The following is a 22,139-nucleotide window of genomic DNA, read 5'->3' on the forward strand; positions in this document are numbered from 1 at the left end:
TCGACTAACAGAATGGTAATTAAAGGGGTTGTCCCGCGGCAGCAAGTGGGTCTATACACTTCTGTATGGCCATATTAATGCACTTTGTAATGTACATTGTGCATTAATTAGGAGCCATACAGAAGTTATAAAAAGTTTTATACTTACCTGCTCCGTTGCTAGCGTCCTCGTTCCCATGGAGCCGACTAATGTTCGCCGTCTAATGGCCAAATTAGCCGCGCTTGCGCAGTCCGGGTCTTCTGTTCTCAATGGGGCTCCGTGTAGCTCCGCCCCGTCACGTGCCGATTCCAGCCAATCAGGAGGCTGGAATCGGCAATGGACCGCACAGAAGCCCTGCGGTCCACGGAGGGAGAAGATGCCGGCGGCCATCTTCAGCCGGTAAGTAAGAAGTCACCGGAGCGCGGGGATTTAGGTAAGCGCTGTGCGGATTTTTCTTTAGGTCCCTGCATCGGGGCTGTCTCGCGCCGAACAGGGAAGGGGGGGGGGGGGTTGAAAAAAAAAAAAAACCCGTTTCGGCGCGGGACAACCCCTTTAACAAGGAGAAGTGCAAAGTCCTACATCTGGGCAAGAAAAATGAAAAAAAGCACATACAGAATGGGAGGAAGTGGGCTAAGGAGCAGCACATGTGAAAACGACTTGGGTATACTAATAGATTATAGACTGAACATGAGTCAACAGTGTGATGCAGCAGCCAAAAGGCAAACACAATTCTGGGATGTATTAAGAGAAGCATAGAGTCTAGATCACGTGAGGTAATTATCCCCCTCTACTCTTCCTTAGTCAGACCTCATCTGGAATACTGTGTCCAGTTCTGGGCACCCCACTTTAAAAAAGACATAGACAAACTAGAGCAAGTTCAGAGAGGAGTTACCAAGATGTTGAGTGATCTACAAATCATGTCCTATGAGGAACAGTTAAAGGATCTGGGAATGTTTAGCTTGCAAAAAAGAAGGCTGAGAGGAGACTTAATAGCTGTCTACAAATATCTGAAGGGCTGTCATAGTGCAGAGGGATCAGCCCTATTCTCATCTGCACAAGGAAAGACTAGAAGCAATGGGGTGAAACTCAAAGGGAGGAAACACAGATTAGATATTAGAAAACACTTTCTGACAGTGAGGATGATCAATGAGTGGAACAGTTTACCACGGGAGGTGGTGAGTTCTCCTTCAATGGAAGTCTTCAAACAAAGGCTGGATAGACATCTGTCTGGGATGATTTAGTGATCCTGCACTGAGCAGGGGGTTGGACCCGATGACCCTGGAGGTCTCTTCCAACTCTTCCATTCCAGGATTCTAGGATTCAGGAGTGATCATTGGTCTGCAGAGTCCCCAAAACTTTGCTCCATGTATTGTTGATTGGCCCAGTGGCCGGAACCCCACAGCAATGGTAAAAGACTCCAGTAGGGATGGTTTAGACTACCGTCCGTTGTGTGTTGCCCCGTATTAAGAGGGGAATAACGAGCACAAATCAGGAAGTGGGTCCCTACAGACAATCAGGACAGAAGATGAAGCCCAACTTTGGTTCACGTCACACACTGTGCCTCAACCTAAACTATGAGCTCCGATATCATCTGGATCTGTGATAACATCCTCCAATATGACAGCGCATCATAATGACCGACAGATGGGTGGAACCTAATAACACGGGCGCATAATGTGCAAAGATAGAAGCGACGGCCGCAGAGGATTGGAGTAACTGAGAACAGATGGGATTTATTGGTCAAGACTGGAGTATTATTGTGCAGTGAAAACTACACAAAGATGCTGGACGTGGACTAAAGAGTGCGGCTAACGAGCCCGTGTCTGACTATTAGGACCTCCACACACATTAAAGGGATTTTTTCACTAATTAAAACCAGATGGCGACACATGTTCCAGTCTTCTAATCTGTTTTATTTTCTGTTCTCTGCACATGATGACTATGGGGGCAGCAGTACAGCCCGAGCTGCAGATTGCAGCATTTATAGATATGCTTTATAGCGGCCTCCTGGGCCATAGTAATAGGTAAGCTAGAGTCAACGGGAGCGTTTTGTGGGCACACAGTGACCTGAACAGGGAGAAAGTGAGCTGTAACCACCTGAACATTTCTATGGGAGAGTGCTGTGTGCATGCTCTGTGACCTGTACAGGGAGAGGGGAGAGGTAAGCTGTGATCATCATCTATAGATTTCTATGGCAGAGTATTGTGTGCATAATCTGTGACCTGTACAGGGAGGGGGGAGAGGTAAGATGTGATCATCATCTAATGATTTCTATGGAACAGTGTTGTGTACAGGGAGGGGGAGACAGGTAAGCCGTGATCATTACCTATAGATTTCTATGAGAGAGTGTTGCATGTTTTATATCGTCACATTTTCTTTTTTAACCTTTATTTGATTTATACAGGAGGTAATTTCCTGCTGGGGCATTCCTTACAACCTCTTAGGAGATCACCAATACGCATTTGTACGGCGGTTACTGATGGGCTTTAAATCTGCACATACATCTTTAAGCTGGTGGCTTAGCTGGCCACTGATAGAGCAGGAGCCTGGCTAACAGGCAGAAATGAAGGAACCTCCGATCCTGGCATGCCAATCAATAGCGACTGCAGCATGAAAGCAGATGACAGGGGAAGGGGGCTCTTTCTGTCTCCCATCAGCCCCCTGCAGTGCAATTGCAAGGTTTCCCTGGCAGCAGAATCTCTGACAAAGGCCTCCACTTCTACCATATCAGGCAGTTGTCATAGGCTTAATAGAATGCACTGCACAAGTAATGCAGTGTACTATCCCAGCAGTTGAACCAACTCCATCTTAAAGTCTCCTTCAGTGTCAAAAAAGTTCAACAAAGTTTAATTTAAAGCAAAAAAAAAAAAATCCAGTTTCAACTTTTTCCCACAAAATTTCATTTTTAAATGGATGAATTACAAAAACAAGATAGTAGATGTTACCACTTTCGTAATGACCCAAACAATGAAAATATCCAGTTATTTATCTCGCATAGTGAACGCCGTAAAAATAATTTTAAAGAGGCGGCCAGAATTACTATTTTTCTTTTGTTTGCCTCCCCCAAAAATGTAATAAAAAGGAATCCAAAAGTCACATGAACCTCAATATGGTACCAATAAAAGCTACAACTCTTCTCGCAACAAACAAGCCCTCACAGGGCTCCATTACCAGGAAAATAAAAATGTTATGGGTCTTGGAATGCGGCGATACAGATTCTATAGTCTCTCTTTACCAAATGTGTTAAAGTAGTGGAAAAAGACAAAAACTATAAACTTGGTATCGCAGTAATCGTGTTCATCCAGATAGAAAAAGTTATCAAGCTTTTACCGAAGAGTGGACGCTATATAGGGTAGACCCCAAAACACTGGTGGAATATCTGGACTATTTCCTATCTGCCCCCCAAACAATGTAATAAAAGTCAGGCATTACATTATATGTCCCCCAGAGTGGTGCCATAAACAGAATAACCCATCCCCCCCCCCCCCCCAAAAAAAACCAACAACAAAACAAGCCCTCATACGGCTATGTCAACGAGTTCCAGTTCTTGCAATGTGACAATGAAAGTCGCTTTGTCCTCAAGGCACAAAATGCGCTGGTCACTAAGGGGTTAACCCTTTCCAATCCACTGTCTGACGTCTAAAGACATTATGATTTAAGGCTGTACAGCTCCGATGTTGGAGGACATCCGTCGGGGTTCTCTTACTGTATATTGCCAGCCTCTCTGCTGTCAGAGCCTATCCAACGTGTCACCTCATGCAGTACTGGCTTTAGCCAACATATAGCGCTGTTGTACAATGGCAGAAAAAGAGTAAGCCCCCTAGGAAAACCAGGATACTAATTGGATTGGAAAGGGTTAATAGGATTATTCCCATCTTATAAAGTGATATGATAGCTCTAGTATACACCATCACTTATTGACAGTAGTCAATAGAGGGCTATACTACATTGTACAAAAGTAGAGTCTTCCTTTAATAAAAGCTGTGGCGTCTTCAGGCTCCACGCCCGCACTGCCCACCCCTCGCTGAAACACCAAATCTTAGATTATTTTTGTTGCCCCCTTTAAAAACAATGAGGATGATGAGCCGCAGATACCGTCGTCCCGAGTAGCTAGGAGACAAACACATAGCTGGAGCCGCCTATCAGTGAAGTAAGTGTCTTGGTAGTAAGACATAACTTTGTCCTGCCAACGATGAAATCACTGTATAGAGACCAGATCCATACACAGTGGGGATGTTTGTTAGTAGCTGGAATGCAGCGCGCTGGGCAGGGACCTCCGCGCAAAACCCAAGAAAGCAGGAGAACGCTGCCTGAGCCAGAACGTAACGCACACGGTACCCCAGGAGCAGCGCGGGGACCCCAGACAGGAGCAATAAACAAGTGTTTGACTGCTGCGAACTTCCCGGGAGACAACGCTGCCGAGCTACACAGAGAACTGCTCGCCCCCTGGTGGCAGCTGCTGGAAAGACACTTCATATTTACTGACACCTGCGTAAAAAGAAAGTAGTAAAAAGATGATCTTACTGTTATATGATGATATATCAGAGCGTGATTAGTCATTCAGGACCCTTGCAAAGCTGAGTAATTGTAATGCTAGCCACACAGGAGGTCACCCAGCTTTCCTGGATACTGAACTGACTAATCAGCTTCACCTTCCCGAAAAGGTTCACTGAAGGATTTAGTGCCGGGTTCTTCATTGTAGGTGGAAATTCTATTTTTAATCTAGCTTGTACTGGTCATTGACCGCATACAATGGGGCGACCGTTGTGTGAATGATGGATTACAGGTTTAGTGCTCCTTTAACCCCTTAAGGACACGGACTATTTTTGGCCTGAGGATGCAACGACTTTTGGGAGATTTTCATCTCCACTTTTCAAAAGCCGCATTTTTTTTTTACCTTGGCATGGCTGTATAAGGGCTTGTTTGTTTTTTGCGTGATGAGCTGTAGGTTTTTATTAGTACCATTATCTTGGTACATGTAATACATTGCATACCTTTTATTACATTTTTTTAGGAGGGGAGGGAGAGAGAAAAAAAAACAAAACAAAAAAAAAAACACAACACCTCAATTCTGCCATTGGTTTTTGGGCTCCTACCCACTTGTGTTTTTTTTTTTTTTAACTCTGCTGTGGCAGGGGATTCCTTCATCTCTGCGGGGAGTCCCCTCATCACTGAACACTGTGACAGTGTTCAGTAATGAAGGAATTCCCTGTGGGGATTCTTGTGGAGCATGGACCTATGCGGTGCACACATGTCCTATCTCTACAGGTGCGAGTATTTTCATGCCTGTAAAACATGGACATGTGAACACATCATAGGAAACTAATGGTGCTAATAGAAACGCGGTTTTGTGAGCAAAAATACACGCTAGTCTGACTTCGCCCCAAATCATGCAGCATAAATGACATGATACATTTTTTCTGAAGGTTGGTACGTTTAAAACTATTCCAAAATTCTAGGGTCATGGTCATCGGGTCCAAACCCCTGCTCAGTGAACGATTCACTAAATCATCCCAGACAGATATTTATCCAGCCTCTGAAGAGTTCCATTGAAGGAGAACTCACCACCTCCTGTGGCAACCTGTCCCACTTATTGATCACCCTCACTGAGTGAGACTTTAATAAAGGGGCCATTTAGTGTACATATAATTATTATATAAACACCCCTCACCTCACCGGCTGTAGCTGATCTATTCATACCTAACCAGATCGTCACTCAATCTTTAGATTTTAAAGGAAGTATTCCAGAATGTAACATTGATGAACCAGGACTAAAGGGGTATTTAAACTGTAGAGCACTACATACTCCATCAATGGATCACTGGTGAGGGTCCACAAGTGCCTTCACTGAAGCAACACAGCGCCATCCATGCCTGGGTCTTGAACTACAGCTTAGGGCTGATTCATACGAACACTATGGGTTCTGGTTTCCTGCTCTGTTCTGGAAGCAGGGAAACTGCACCCACTGGCCAATCAGAACCATCATATGACGGAACGTAATAGCACCAAACGAACCGCATTGACTATAATGGGGTCCGTTCAGCTTCCAGGTCAGCATTTTATCAGAACTCAACAGAACTTAACGCCATTAAAGTAAATACAACTGCAGTACTATATACAACCACATGCACCTCAGTGGCGCTGTACTGGGAACTGCAGATAAATGTTGTAGGTCCCGGAGTTCGCACACCCACAGATGCATAATTATGGGCTATCCTAAGGATACAGCATGGATTTTAAGTCTTGAACCCCCTTTAAGACCACCAGACGTGACAGAATTTCAGGCAGGAGGATTTTCCAGCACATTAGGAGAAGTAATCTGCCGCTCCACTGCTGACCTAATATTTACATAACTTGTATTTCGCACCCAAACAATATAACTTTTTTTGCTAATCCAGATCCACCACCTACTTCTGCCAGTGACATCTGCTGCGTGGTTTTATAGCGTTATATAACACATCCTCTCTGCGCCGGTACATTTACAACGGCTGCTTTATGGCTTTTCCATCTCTGGTGTTCCTTTTCCTCAGATCATACTTTAACGCATTAAAGCTGCAGTCCACTTAAATAATACCGGCGCACCTGTAGGGAAGTAAACTAGTTTCCAGGACTTCCTACTGGTCGTCCCAACGAAGAATATTACAGTCAACCTCTCTGGCTGATAACAGGGAACAATAGGTGATATTAAAATGCTTTAGAAGATACAGGATTTCAGGAGTTGTGAAGGGTTAATTTCATGCATGCACCCAATACCCCCCATATCTCAGCTTCTGACCCCACCGAAGCTTACAACCATGCAGGAAGCCCTGCGATCCAACATCACACCGGCGCTGGAGACGTTGGGTTCCTGCATATAGAGAGCAGCCAGGTGAAGTGTTACCTGTGAGAGTTGGCACGTTTGCTGGAGGCGGCGCGCTGGTCACCGGGTGCAGGATGATGGTGTGCGAGGTGCTGCTGGAAGGTGCAGGTGGTTTGGCCCCGGGTGCAGGTCTGGGTTGTAAGGCCGGTTTCTTGGAAATAGTACCGTTAGACTTTGAGAGACATCCAGACTGAGCTGTAAGAGTCAAAAGGAGGAGAGGAAGATATGTGATTATGGGGAACGGAATACTAATATACAAAGTAGCAGCTGCATAGTCACCAAAGCGCTGTCACTATTGTCACTCTAATCTCCACACCATGAGCGAATTGTCACTATTACATCCCTGCAAGGTCACCATTATCAGTCTATTGTCACTATTAATGGCATCACAGAAGAGTCACCATTATCACTGCAAACACTATTATCCCCGTAGTGTCAATCTCTGATCATATTTGGTCACGCCTATCACTTTCATCATTACTGAATTGTCACCATTATCACTGCAAACACTATTATCCCCGTAGTGTCAATCTCTGATCATATTTGGTCACTCCTATCACTTTCATCATTACTGAATTGTCACCATTATCACTGCCTCATCATGATTATCGCTATCATCAGTGAATTGTCACTTAACACCGTAAGAGCTTCATTACCATCATCACTATCAGAGAACAGTGACTGCTCTATTATCACCATGCGGGCTTCTCGCTACGTGTAAACACTCCCCATCACCTTCACATAGAAGGTGAAGCGCTGAGCAAGAAGTCTTTTAGTCTAAATGCTCTGCACGAGTGCTAACAACCTTAATGGTGAGGTCAGTGCTTGTGCAGTTGTTTAACCCCTTAACGACCGCCCCATCGGGAAACTACGTCCTGCTGTTGCAGGACGTGTATGGAGGGAGGTAGCAGCGCTCTCTCCCTTCATACAGCGCGGACATCATCTGTTTATTACAGCTGACACCCGCGGGCAATAGCTGCGCTCGGCCGTTCGGCCGATCGCGGCTATTAACCCTTTAAATGCCGCTGTCAATTCTGACAGCGGCATTTAAATCCCCCCAACGCTGTTCGGGGGTCCCGCACGGCCCCCCCGCTGTGAGATCGGGGGATCCGTGCAGGTGTCATGGCAGCCGGGGGCTTAATGAATGGCCCCAGGGCTGCCTTAGCAGACTGCCTATCAAGTCATCCACACAGGGTGGCTTGAAAGACTGCCTGTAAAAAAGCAGTATGAAGTAATGCTATAGCATTACGTCATACTGCAGGAGCGATCAAAGCATCGCATGTTAAAGTCCCCCAGGGGGACTTCAAAGTAAAGTAAAAAAAATAATCAATAACGTTTTTTTAATTGTTAAAAAAAAAAAAAAAAAGTTATAAAAGTTTAAATCTCCCCCCTTTTGCCATATCTATTATTAAAAAATCAAAATCATAAAATAAAAATATGTATTTGATATCGCCACGTCCGTAAAAGTCCGATCTATCAAAGTAGTGCATTATTTTTCCCGCACGGTGCACGTCGTCTGAAAAAAAAAAAAAGAACGCCAGAAATACACTTTTTTAGTTACCCTGTCTCCCAGAAAAAACGCAATAAAAAGTGATCAAAAAGTCGTATGTATTCCAAATTGATACTATCGGAAACTTCAGGACATCCCGCAAAAAATGAGCCCTTGCTCTACTACATCGACGAAAAAAATAAAGGTATTGCGCGCACAAAATGACCGCAGAAATTAATTGAAAAAAATTAAATAATTGAAAAAAAATAAATAAAAGTACTACAGCAAAAACAATACTATATAAGTTTGGTATCGTAGTAATCGTACTGACCCATAGAATAAAAATATCAGGTTGTTTTTGTTGCAGTTTGTGCGCTGTAGAAACAGGACGCACCGAAAGATGGTGGAATGTCGGTTTTTTTCCATTTCTCTCCGCTAAGAATTTTTAAAAAGTTTTTCAGTAAATTATATGGTACAATAAATAGCACCATTGAAAAATACAACTCGTCCCGCAAAAAACAAGCCCTCATACAGCGACGTTGATGGATAAATTAAGGAGCTACGAGTTTTTAAAAGGGAGTAGGAAAAAACAAAAATGGAAAAAAGCAAAAAAGCTCCGTCACTAAGGGGTTAAACGGCTGTCTGACTGTTAAAGGGCCATTACTACTGAATTGTCACTGCTATCACCATCATCATCCCTACACCATCACCATTGTCTCTATCAGTGAATCGCCTATTAGGCCTTGTTCACAAGAGAGTGGTTTTAGCGCCTACATTGAGCTAAAAACTGTGTAAAAAGGGCAATTTTTTATGTGCAGAAGATCAGAGCTGCTTTAAAAAAGTGCAGCTGTTCCAGGAGGAGAGAGAGAAGAAGCCCCGCAGAGCTTTGGGATTTCCCCATAGCAGGGAGAGAGCAGGGTTATGGGGGATTAACTCATAGCCCCACTCTGTCTATCCCTGCTATGGGTTAATCCCCCATAGGCCTGCTTTCTCTCTCCCTGCTATGGGTTAATCCTCCATACCCCTGCTCTCTCTCTCCCTGCTCTGGGGATTCCCGAGGGATATCCCCATAGCTTAGGGAGTGGCCGGGGCTAGAGATAGTGGGTGGGGCTAGAGATAGTGGGCAGGGCTGTAGGCTCACAGGGAATCCCCATAGCAAAGAAGAGGGGCGGGGATAGAGGGGCAGGGTTAGAAGGCTGATTCCTCCAGCCCCACCCTCTCCTCCCACGCTCTCAGGGAAGCCCTGTAACCCGCCCTGCTCTCTCTCCCCGCTATAGGAAAATCCCTTGGGGAGAGAGGTGGAGGGAGTTCCCTGCGGCTAGGGAATAGCCCAGCAGCGGGGCTGAAGGAATTCCCAGCTGCTTACAGCGGGACATGTAAAAACGTGGTGCCCAGAAACACATTTTAAATGTCCTGCTGTAAATTCCTGTTAGCATGCTCTATTTTGAGCCAGATTTCATGCGGACAGCTTCCATTAAAGTCAATGGGAGACTGACCTGCGGCCGTTCCGCAATCATCAATACGGAAAAGCCGCAGGATCCGCGTCATCGCCTAGTGACGGCACAGCATTATCTGTACTGCGCCAGCTGGCCCATCTGCAACACAGATAACAAGAATTCAGACAGGTACGCAGGGGTCCCTGACTGGGCAGAGGGTCAGACAACCATTCAAACGAACGAAACTGAACAATAATCATTCAGTTTAAATGCAGCCAATGACTGAACGAGGAATGTGAATCGTGCGCTTCCTGTTCGTCGTTAGGTTTCAGCCAACATAAAACTTCTCATGCCGTTTAAAGACCGATCGTTTGGCGTTCCGCATAGGAATATGAAACACTGAATGATTAGTGCACAAGATGACGACATCACCAGCCTGTTCGCTCGTGCAGACGAGAATCGTGAGATTCTTGGCCCGTGTAAAAGGAGCATAAAGCCTAATGTGCAGGGGGTCCTTCGGCACTGCTTGCACGTAGTTATACACAATGGACCCGCATCACTGCAATGCCAAGCTGAGGGAACCTGAGCCAGGTGGATGTCCTGCTGTTACGGCAACAATAGCACCGTGCGTCACTGTGCAGCTCCGGTTACTTATACCGCAGAATACACATGTAGATCAGCTATCAGATGCTTCTAGTCCTTCTTGACACAGAGCTCATTCACCAACCTCCCAAGACCGACATGGCACAAAATAACAGTACCAGCAAAAAAAGTAGCTGTCAGCGCCGGCACATCACAAATTTCACCCATCTACCCTATACTGTGCCGCTTCTTCTGCACTTCAGTTTATAATAGGTTCCTAATAGCTCTGAACTAAGACAAATGAGTCCACGTACTCCTCCAGATGCATTCGACCATTAACCCCTTAAGTGGCGGGTTTCCTACCACCCTGTCAGACCCACCTGGGCAGGTTTTTTAAAATGGTCTAATCATTGAATTTCAACTAATTTTGCAGTTGCGTCTCAAGAGCCATAACTTTTTCATTTTTCCATTGACATGGCCATATGAGGGCTTGTTTTTTGCGGGACAAGTTGTGATTTTTTAAACAGGGGGGAGGAAAAAAAGAAATGGGGGAAAAAAGAAAAAAAGGGGCCATGTCATTAAGGGGTTAAATAATGTATTAACTTCCTTCTCTGGGTCATTACGACACACGGATACCACATGTGTGATTGTATTTTTGATTTTTTACAAAGTAAAGGGAGACAAGTGTTTTTATAATTTTTTTACTTTTTTTTTTTTTTTTTTACTTTTGTTTTTTTTTTGTCCCTTTAGGGGACTTCCACAGGGACCCATCAGGACCCCCTGATCACATTCCGGTCGTCCGATAGTGACAGCCCTTTATATGCTGCAGTGACAGCCCTTTACATGCTGCAGTCACATAGACTGCAGCATGTAAAGGTTTAACACAGCAGAGATCGGAGGTTTTCTCTGATCTCTGCTGTAAGAGCTGATGCCTGGCTGTCCTCTGACCGTTTAGCACCAGCTCTCCCTGCCACAGAGACCATAGGCTTGCTTGTGACAAGCCGATGGTCTCTATGGCAACCTGTAAACAAAGCAGGAGACTTAGATGCAGGAGATTGCCGGCAGATCGGCAATATCTTCTGCTGGTTTTTCAAAGCCCTTGCTTTGTTCTCTGTGGGACTGTGCAGGCAGAGCACACTGTCTTGTGGAGTGTGCTCTGCAGCTCCCATAGTGATACATAGCTTGATCCTTTATCACCGATGTGACAGGATGGGAACCACAAAGTATGAAGGGACCCATTAAGATGAAATATGGTGTCAGATGACCAAGATGTGAGGAAAGACCTCGCGTGCACTAAAACTTCTCCTGCCATCGCCTCTTAGATCCAGCAACAGGAAACAACCCACTTCATGTCTCTACTAATAACAGGATGGATGGTATATGGCTGACACCGTTTCCTGTCATCCCTGTAGGGGCCAGGAATATCGGGTCTACGTTTATGGTGAAAACAGACATTAAAATAAAAAATAAATGTCATGTGTGTATATACGTTCATTCACAGTCATCTACACTGAATGGCCACTTTATTAAAGACCCCATCTAGTAGCATGTTGCACCTCCTTTGACCTTCAGAATTGCAGTAATTCATCGTGACGTAGGTACCATTAGGTGCTGAAATCATTCTGCAGGAATACTGCTCCCTGCGGACAGGAACCTCTTACTAGATGAAGGTACTGATGTTCTGGTCAGCTGACAAGACGGGGTCATCGATTCCTGCTGCTTGCGCCAGATTCTGACCCTCCCACCAACATGGTGCAACAGAAATGCCAGTTGAATCACCAGTGTACATCACAGCGAGTCCCGACATCCTCCCCTTTGTTTCCATCTACAGGATCCCCTATTGCGGGATGTTTTCATCAATCACACCATTCTTGGTATACTCTTAACACCGCTGCATGAGAAAGCCCCACAAGGTAGCAGTGAAATCTTGGCCCCGGCTGATCTAGCACTGATGACCAGACCTCATAGGAAATCGCTGGGTTTTCCCTATCTAATGTGAATTCACATTGAAACTGACGCATGAAAAATTTGTCACCATGCTGCAGTCCGGAGTCAGTATTTCCATACAGGGAAGCGCCAATCATGAAAGGGCCAGGGGCTCTAATAAACTGGCCAGTCAGTGTAGACACATTCCTTTTTGTATAGAATGACTACATTACATGGTAAATGGAGAATCAATAAAGAAAAAAAATGGTAAAGATGCTGTGTAAGATTGAAATGAGAAACAGCACCACTCTCATTTGTCGGCTGTTTCTGGAACAGCAGCTCCCTTAAGTGTATATAATACCAGACACAACCCATGGACGAGAGGAAGAGAGGAAAACAGGAAAGCAGACCCTTTCTTCTAATCTAGCCCATTTCCTTTAGTTCCTAAACTCATCTTCCCAACCGTAAGTATTAGGCTGTTCCTAAAGGGAACGTTCCCCAGTCTGTCTTGTTATACCCATTACTAGAGACAGGTTTCACATGACAACAGCCAGTGGACAGAAAGTTAGAAGGAAGGGAGACCCCTAGTGGTCAGCAATTTACAGGGATTTTTCAGTGCAAAAATGTTATATTAAGCCGCTTTCACATCAGACAAGAAAATCGTGCGAGATTTGTGCGTTAAGAGGCGTACATAACTCGCACAAATATAAACCTCATTCTTTTGAATGGGGTCATATACAAGAGCGTTTTTTTTCTGCATTGTGGTGCTGGAAAGAATTGGGGTAGGTCCTATCTTTGGGCATTCCCTTGTTTTGTGCGATGTGAGATTTCCCATCTAAACAGTTGCCGATCCCTTTAGCTGCGCAGGAGGATCGTAGCTGCACTGAAGTGATGGGAGGCGGTTGTGTGTCAAAAACGCCTCGCATCTGCGGGGACATCACATGTGCACGATTTTGGGCCGAGTTTCACAGCCCGAAATCACGCTTGGTTTTGTGAAGCCAGCCCTAAGTAAACTGCACTTTTGCTATATTATGTGCTAGCCAACGCAATAACTAACATTGTATCGGCCAATTCTTTAATGTAATTGTGTAAAAGACTGCAAAGAATAAAATTCATAAAAGGAGATGGTGACGATGTAATATCGTGGAGTAGACAGACCCAGAGCTTATTTAGAGCTCCTTCACTTTGAGGATCTGGGGGGTCCCGGCAGTCTGCCCTTCACTAATCAGGAAGGGATGCTTTATCCTGGCGATCACAGCCCCTATAAATCATTTACATTGGTGCGGTTAGCTGTAGAGCCATCAGCAGGCTAGTATATACAGGGAGTGGCCTTCTGGGGATGGAAGGTACCTAGCAATGTTCACTCACCTGTTGTTGACACAGGAAGCAGGGTTATTTGCAGAGCGCTGCATGGAGTAGATGCAGCCTCCAGGCTTGTACACGGGGGCGATGGAGGCAGCTCAACCTTCACGGACGTGCCCATGTCTCCTAGAGATGGCTGTGCATGAAGACAAGGAGAGAGCTAAGACAAGGAGCATTCAGCTCTGAAGCCTTCTACTCCAATATAGGAATGAATGGCAAGCAAATTCAAAAGCAGCTGGTCACAGAGGAGAATGACACTGCAGGTCTAGATGAAGCACTGGACACCTTATAAAGGGGGGGGGGGGGTTACACCACAATTGACTTTTATCCACGATCCATGATAAAAGTCTGATCAGTGGGGGTCTGACCGCTGAGACCCCACCAATCCCAAGAACAGGGGTCCAGTATGCTCCTCACTGTGGGATCACTCCACCATCCGCATTAAGGAGGAGACTGAATGGAGTGACGGACGCACATGTGCGTTAACACTCCATTCAACTTCAATGGGACTACTGGAAAAAGCCAAGCGCTGGTACTCTGCTATTTCCGTCAGTCCCATTGAAATGAATGGAGCTCCACTGTGCATGTGCGATCGCAGCACCATTCAAACTTCACAGCAAGCAGGAACAGGACCCCTGTTTTTGGCATCAGTGGAGGTCTCACCAATCAGACTTATAACCTTCTCCATGGATAGGTGATAAAAGTCAGTTGTGCTACTACCCATTTAAAGCCTATGTTCCTCAACTCCCTCATAGACAGACGTGTTAGTTTCAGCTAAGCATGTATGTAGTTTTGGTATACGAGTGAGATGGGACACAGAGAACTTTAGAGACACTCATTGCTCTGGAAGACAAAGGTTAGGATGTGACTAGGGTCACTGGAGAAAGGAGAACATGTCACGAAATAATGTACTTACTGCGTAGAGTCCGTCACAGGAGGAAGAGGAATCACAGGAGGATGAAGAGAAAGGAGACGCTGGCTCTGCCTTAACTAACAGATCTAAAGAGAAACAAATATCTTACAGGAAATCGTTCTACGCCCTGCGCCACATTCATCTCGCTGCTCTACAAGGATGCGTCTATGCAGGGGGTCTAGACACAGTTCTGCTGTTCTGAGGGGTCATACAAGGAAGCCCATCATCCGCAGGCAGACATGTGTTTCTGACAAATCTCATCCACATGGCTGGCCAAACACGGGATTAGCAGCCGCAGGCGGATTTGTGGCAGTGAATTTCTGCATGGAAATTCCGCCCCGTATGAACCCAGCCAGCCATGTGGATAAGTTGTGTCAAAAATCTCGTACACACGAAGCGGACAATCTGTCGCGGCAAAGCCGGCGCGGATTCCCGGGATGCAGCATGTCAATTCTTTTTATTTTCCCATTACGGCCTCGCTCCTCTCTATGGGAAAGCCGGTCGCAACGGAAAAACATGGGGTGAAGCCGCTCCAAAACCCACGGCTAAGTGCTGCGGGTTTTGAATCTGTGCTTATCCCGCAGAGATGTTGCGGTTTTCGCTGAGGCAAAACTGCTAGATTTCGGCCGTGAAACCGTCCAGTGGGAACCCAGCATTAGGGCTCCAACCCACTTGCGTTTTTTTTTTACGCTGCGATATCACTACTTTTTTTAACGCAAATGTCAAAGGGAGTTTCTAATGATAAAAACGCATCGCACAAAAATCGCAAAGCACAAACTTGCGATGCGTTTTTAACATTAGAAAGTCCCATTGACATTTGTGTAAAAAAAAAAAAAAGAAGAGGTGCAAGGTGCCCTTAAACAGGTCAAGTCAGACCTACTTAGTTGGGTTCATCCCCAACAGTTGCATCATTATCTGTAACACATCTTCCATTGACCCGGGGAAATGTGCCACCAATAACAATGACTCTTTTGTGCTGCATACAAGAGGGGATTCTGCAGCTTTTGCTGGTTTGTTGGGCGATCAGCAGCAATTTCACACTGCTTGTTAATCGGGCAAACAAACATTTCTTGGACAATCTCTGTGTGAAAGGCCCTTTGGCTATAACCGATTGGCCTAAAGCCACGACTGGCACTAATCGCACACATGACCTGCAGGATCCAAACATTTGCGTACCTACAGGCAGACCCGCTGGCAATCAGCTTATTGCTGCAGCTTCAGCAACAGATAACTGAGGCTATAACGTCAAACATCTATGTCCAAATACGCCATAGGCTCCCCGCGCCCCACTATGTTTAGGGCCTTGTGCTGTCTGTGTTAATCCACGAACAGCACATGGCCCCAATACAGACCTATGAGACTATACACATGGGCGTTTTTCAAATGGACTGAGGGTTCACGGAAAAAAAAAACAAAAAAAACTCATGCCATGTCCCATTCCTCGCCGTCTCACGGACAAGAAATAAGCCATGCTAATGCATGTAAACATGCTGACTCCATGTAAATCGGACAGTACAATGCGAGTTGTGTCCAAGCCCCTCGGCACACAACTTGCATGCGCACTTAGCAATAGAGATAGTAGTTGTTCATACTGGACTCTCTTTAAAGGGCCACGCCAGCAAAGCATATCTTTCTATCCCAGCCCCCCTCACTTGATTGCCTGCCACACTCTGGAGGTCTCCTCTGTGTATTGCAGCCACTTCCTTGCAGTGCTGCCCCCTGTCTGATGCTGATCAGGCACCATCTTGAGTGAGATTTTTTACTTTCTGTTTTGCATTTATCCCATGATGCATCAGCACAGCATTAGCTGACACTATGCTGGTTTTCCCTTCCGGGGTGACAGTTTAATTCTCATTACCTGACATATTCACCTGAGTAAGTTACAGACCATATAAGTGTACAGTGATGAGGATGAGCTGTGATCTCCTCTACTATAACTGTGTGATCATCATCAGTGACCGTGACAGGAGAATTTGTGTCACCTTGTAGGCAGTATCTGTGGTAGGGATCATGTAATAGCATCACACAGACTGAGAGTTTGACTAGAAACTGAATACATAACCCCAAGTAAATCTGAGCTGGTCAGAACTGAGATCACATGACCATCTGTGGAGAGTCAGACAGAAATAACAAGCCAAGGTAAGACTCGCTCACTTACATATATACTGGGGGAATAGCTACATAATACATGAATAAAAAAAAACAAAAAAAAAAAAACACAAACAACCAGAGTGGCGCTTCAAATATCAACCCCATATAATATACCATCCTCTTCAGGCAAAGCATCATGGTCCTGACCTTTAACAATACTGGAAAAGTGATATTTTTCCTGGAATCACACCGTACATTTTCTTCTATAATCCCGTACACAAACTCACCAGACAAGTTCATACTGTGGATCTCATCCAAAGACGAGGACACGGAGCAAGACTCTACATCCATCTGGCTGTTGTACTGCGGATAGGCAAGACGTGATGTAGGCGAGAGAAGAGGGAACTGGCCAAGTGCTGAAACTACATGGGGTCACTTACCAAATGCAAAGGATAAGACCCAAAGCTGGAAGGAAACAGGTTGCTATAGTCTTCTGTCACGTCGGGGTAACTGTACAGGCCGGCATCTGAGAAAAAAAATGGAAATGTATGTTACATAAGAAGCGGCATCCACCATGGTGGTCTACAGCTATCCACAAGTCAACTTCCTGCGTGAATGTTATCTACTAGAGTATGTGGATGTCATAGAGGGTGGTCCGCTGCTTGGGACCCCTCTCTTTTAACCAGAGTAGAGTGCGGGTCCCTCACAGGAGGACCCTGCCTGCTGCTTCCCCCAGCCTCATTTAGGGAAGGGGCTGTAGGATGACCGTCCACAGTAAGAGCTCAACAACGCCAACCACTATCACAGGCACAGCAGGGGGCCAAGACTTCTGCAAACAGAGGTTCGCAATATAATAAATGTAGCCACTAGTGATGAGCGAGCATGCTTGGTTAAGGAAATTACTAAAGTGAGCATCGGTCTTTTCGAGTAACTGCCTACTCCTCCGAAAAGATTCGGGGGGCGGCGGGAGGCAGCAATCCCCCCCCCGCCGAGTAGGCAGTTACTCGAAAAGACAGATGCTCACTCGAGTAATTTCCTTAACCGAGCATGCTCGCCCGTCTCTAGTAGGCACCCCAAGAGCTTCAAGTCTGACAGGCAGAACTAGTGCACGGTGCGGCCACCGCTACAGTGATACATATATAATGCATATATAACCCCTTACATAACGGAGATAGGACACATATACAAGGCGATTCCAAAGTCAGGGCCACCAGGAATATCTTCTGACCCAAAAGAGAGAAGTAGGAAACTTGGAGAACACTTGAATGGATGGCAGCAAACTTCTTGACAGTATGGTGGGGCCTTTCGGCCACCTGGGTGGCAGCCATCTTGGATTCAGTCCAAGAAACTTCAATGGAAAGGGAGTCGAAGGATAGATGATAAGGGTAGAATTTCATCAGAAATGGATAGGCAATATCACTTTTTTCAATACATGCAACCATTTTCGAGTTCTAGCTGATGACTTTATTAATACTCAACATGACATTATGTTGAATTATATACACTATAGCTGGCACCGTTGTTGATCCAGAAATAATATAATCAAGGGGGGGGTTAAACAGTACTCACAATGACATGCTAATAGATCACAACCGAAAATAGTCAGCGAATATCAAAGACCATATTAAAAATCTGAAGACACCGTTGGATAAACATGGAGATGGACCGGTTCAACATTTTCAAACCAAATTAAGACAGACTTTAGACTAACAAAATACAAACCCAAAAGTGGCTACATTTTACCTAAGGTGCACAAATCCACCACGGGTCCCCCAGGTATCCCTACTGTAGCGGGGATTGGTAGCCGTTGTCAAAGCGCCTGCATTTCCTTGGATTTCTTTTTAAAACCTATGGCTTTGAATTTGCACTTCTGTCTAAGATTGTTCGCAACTTACTGAAATTCTTGAGAACTGCCGTTTCCTGTGAACACGCTGCTGGTCTGTCTGGATGTAGAGGCATTGTTCACTAGCATTTCTCACAATTTGGGCATCCAAGCTGTAACTTACATTATGATTCTGCAGGTACCCAGTTTCCCTGAAAAGACCTATCCTGAAAATAGGCCCTAGCACGATTTTTCAGGATTTTTGAGGGTGCTTGAAATATAAGCCATACCCTGAAAATAAACGCTAGTTACAGTTGTTAAAAAAAAAGTCAGTATCAATAGTGCCCAGGCAGCTATTCATGTAAAAAAGTAAGATCTTTCGGTAAACAGGGTAGGCTCAGATAGGACACAACATTCACTACTCATTGATATCTTGTGATTTGTGTTACGCCAGAATTATTTTGCGTTTAGCCACGTGTTCTACAGACAGATAGGGGGTACCGCCATGGGCGCACAGTGTACCCTCTCCTATGCCAACCCAGTTTTAGGTTGGTGGAAGCATCTACACGTGTCCCCATCCCCCTTATTCCACCTGTACATCAGAGATGACGATCTATGACTTTAGTCAGACCCCAAGGAGCCGCACACTCAATCTGGCAAAATTAAATTCTAATTCCCTCAAGATTGTACCGACGTCTACTTATTCTTTAGTTACCGTGATTTTTTTAGGTCTGTCCGTCCCGTTAGAAGAGGTGTTACTCATATAGCTTTATTTAGGAAACAATCTGCCATAAACAATTGGTTACATTTTTAAAGTTTTCATCCCCTACATTTACGTAGAGACGTCCTGACAGGCCGATCCCTTAGACTGCGTTGTAACTGCAGTAGTGAATTCTCCAAGCAGACCAGAGCCCTCACATGGAGATTTTTTAGATCGGGGGGTACCCACGGAAAATAACCTCGGAGGCCTACAAAGGAGCACGTATCACCCCAAGCTCTAATACTTTTACATCATGTATGAGAGCAGCAGATGGACTTCAAAGACTAATCACAACCTATAATAATAATCGGTGGCAAGATCTGTGTAAGAGCTGAGCTAAAAACTGGAATAGTTTTTTAAGAGAACCTTGAACTTCCTCATGTAGAGCTAAACAGCACATCTCGGAGAGCTAAACCACGTAGGGATTAGGTTTCCTCCTGCTGTTTTGTCTGTCCAACTGCTTCATTAGGGAGGAGAGTGCGACTGAGGGTTCCTATGTCTACGGTAATTGCTCAATTTGTTGTCTCCTGTCACCACATTCAACTTTTGTTCATCCAACAGATGGCAGAAAAAAAAAAAGTCTATATTGGTCGGACCACTCAGGAAGTCCGTGAAAGCATACAACGTGATCTGCCCACCGCCAGCCTGGCACCCAGTGGCACAAAATTTTTCACAAGAGCAATCATACAGGATTGGAAGTCATTGGGTTGGACTTGGAGAAGGAGACCCCACGGGTGGGCAACTATGGGAAGAATCTCGGTGCATTTATATTGTGTAAATTGGTATATGAGCTATTTTATGGCTTATTGCATGCCTGTTTGGCTTATGGTCCTTATCTATTAGAAAGCTGGTGAGACAGATCACAATCATTTATACATAATACTCTAGAAAACTTTTTATGTTCTACTTTGACTAAAGTCCATCATAAAGGTTTTCTATAACAAGGGGTATATATGGGATATTCCATAGGTCATCAGGCAAAGGTTATTTATTAAGGGGTTAAACCTATATCATTTGTGGATACAGTATAGCTTCTGATAGCAGATGTTGTTTACCAAACGCATGCGCGAAGTCATATAGAGCCATACTGCCCTTTAGAGTGTGAGAGAACGCAGGTGGGAGACTCCTATCGGCAGGTCTGTTTGCACATAACTCACCTTGGTTTTCTTATCTCACCCATTCCTGTCTGTTACTGAATAGAACCATACGGCCACGAACAGGTATGATACTATTGGAATCAGGGCTGTAGCACTGACTTATTATCAGCGGTCACACTTTATTATATGAAGCCATATTGTTGATATTCTCATTTGTCTGGGATTTTATAAATGTCTTTATGGGGTCTGTCTTTGGTGCGGGTCATAATAAAAAGTTTTTGAGACTTTTGATATTTAGAGAGGAGCGCTACATGTTCTCTCACACATCCGTTTTTCAAGATATGTTGAATTATGAGGCACAGATAACACTAATCACGTCTTCATCCTGATGGTCGATAACAGAAGTGCACATGGGGTGGCTGAAGCTTTCCATGAAGAACACCCGGAGAGACAGCTAGTGAGTGTGCAGACTGGCAGGAAACTGGTAGTGCTCAGGGCAAACCGAGAACTGGTGGTCACAGCAGAGTTTCTGATGCCCAGGTGTGCTGGTTGGTTTCACAGAGTCCACAGAAATCTCAGACCACCAGTTCTCAGTAAGTCCTAGACACTATCACTTGCCCTGAACCTCTGAATCAGTGTCCTGACTGTCTGGGTGAATAGGATGGAGCTGGTCTCAGACCATGTGACCAACGTACATGACGTCACAGGCCTGAGAAAGGGCCACACCGCTTAGCCAATCGCCGTGGCCTCTTCAATCAGCTGATTGGTGGGGATCCTGAGTGGCGTACCCCACCGATGAACTATACTAAGTATAGATCATCAATAGTTTAATACCAGAAAACCCCCCTAACACCTCCCTGACAGCGTCCATATACACCCTAATGATTTAAGGCTTTACTGCATTGAGTCCTTCTAGATATCTTCTGATGTGTGACACTTCCTTGTTCTCCAGCCAATTTGGCATCATCTGTAACGCGTTTTGCAATTAAATCAGAAGCGATGTGTCTGCTCCACCCCAACACACCCTGCACAGCGCGACGGCGGCACACTGAGTGCTGCCATATGGTGGCTCCACAATTTCCTCTACAAGCAATGTTTCTAAGGGCCGTTTTAGATGCTTGAAATATAAGGCCTACCCCCCCAAAAAAAGCCCTATCTGCATAAATAAAAAAAACAATATCCCCTAACAGGCGCTATCCGCTCCGCCACACTTCTTTTCCGCAGCGCTTGTAGTTTTTCCCCAGCACTTCCTGGTCAGGAGTTCAAAATCCCCACCTTCAGGAAGCGCTGGCTCTGATTGGTTCTCAATCACTGTGGCTCAGCCAATCATTTCAGCACTTGACGAATCAATCACAGGCATTTAATGCGATGGCTCTGACTGCTTCTCGAGTACCGCAGCTCAGCCAATCAGAGCCAGCGCTTGATGAACCAATCAGTAAGTGCTGCAGTGATTGGTTCTCGAGCACCGCGGTTCAGCCAATCAGAGCCACTGTTTCCTAGGGGCGGGGATTTTTAACCCCTGACCAGGAAGCACTGGACGAATACTACAAGCAAGTGTGCCGAAGCTGCAGAGAAGAAGAGCGGCGGAGTGGTCAGCGCCTGTTAGGTGATGTATTGTTTTTCGGTTTTAAAGGCAAATTGAGCCCTAAAATAAGCCCCAACAGTAGGACTTCCTACTGTGAAAGTTGCATTGCACTGTACGAAAACCACATTTTCATGCGATGCAACACAAAGGAAGTCTCTATAGGGAAACATGGGCTACAAAACATCGCAAATCGCGTCTGTATAGAGCATCCCCCGATTTTGTATTCTTGCAATGTAGC

At 45.2% G+C, this 22,139-nt stretch overlaps 1 protein-coding gene across 1 annotated transcript in view; it reads right to left on the reverse strand.

The window, feature by feature from the left end:
- The window catches only part of ATF6B (activating transcription factor 6 beta), a 44,486-nt gene that overhangs the window by 19,562 nt on the left and 2,785 nt on the right, over positions 1 to 22,139 (reverse strand). Inside the window, exons 3-7 of the mRNA XM_066581052.1 lie at positions 17,078 to 17,163; positions 16,925 to 17,000; positions 14,550 to 14,632; positions 13,640 to 13,769; positions 6,860 to 7,033 (exon numbers count right to left, since the gene is read on the reverse strand). Of these exons, the coding sequence (XP_066437149.1) occupies positions 6,860 to 7,033; positions 13,640 to 13,769; positions 14,550 to 14,632; positions 16,925 to 17,000; positions 17,078 to 17,163 (549 nt within the window). The remainder of the gene's footprint in view (positions 1 to 6,859; positions 7,034 to 13,639; positions 13,770 to 14,549; positions 14,633 to 16,924; positions 17,001 to 17,077; positions 17,164 to 22,139) is intronic.

This window comes from Eleutherodactylus coqui, chromosome 10 (assembly GCF_035609145.1).
Source record: "Eleutherodactylus coqui strain aEleCoq1 chromosome 10, aEleCoq1.hap1, whole genome shotgun sequence".
Lineage (NCBI taxonomy): Eukaryota > Metazoa > Chordata > Amphibia > Anura > Eleutherodactylidae > Eleutherodactylus > Eleutherodactylus coqui.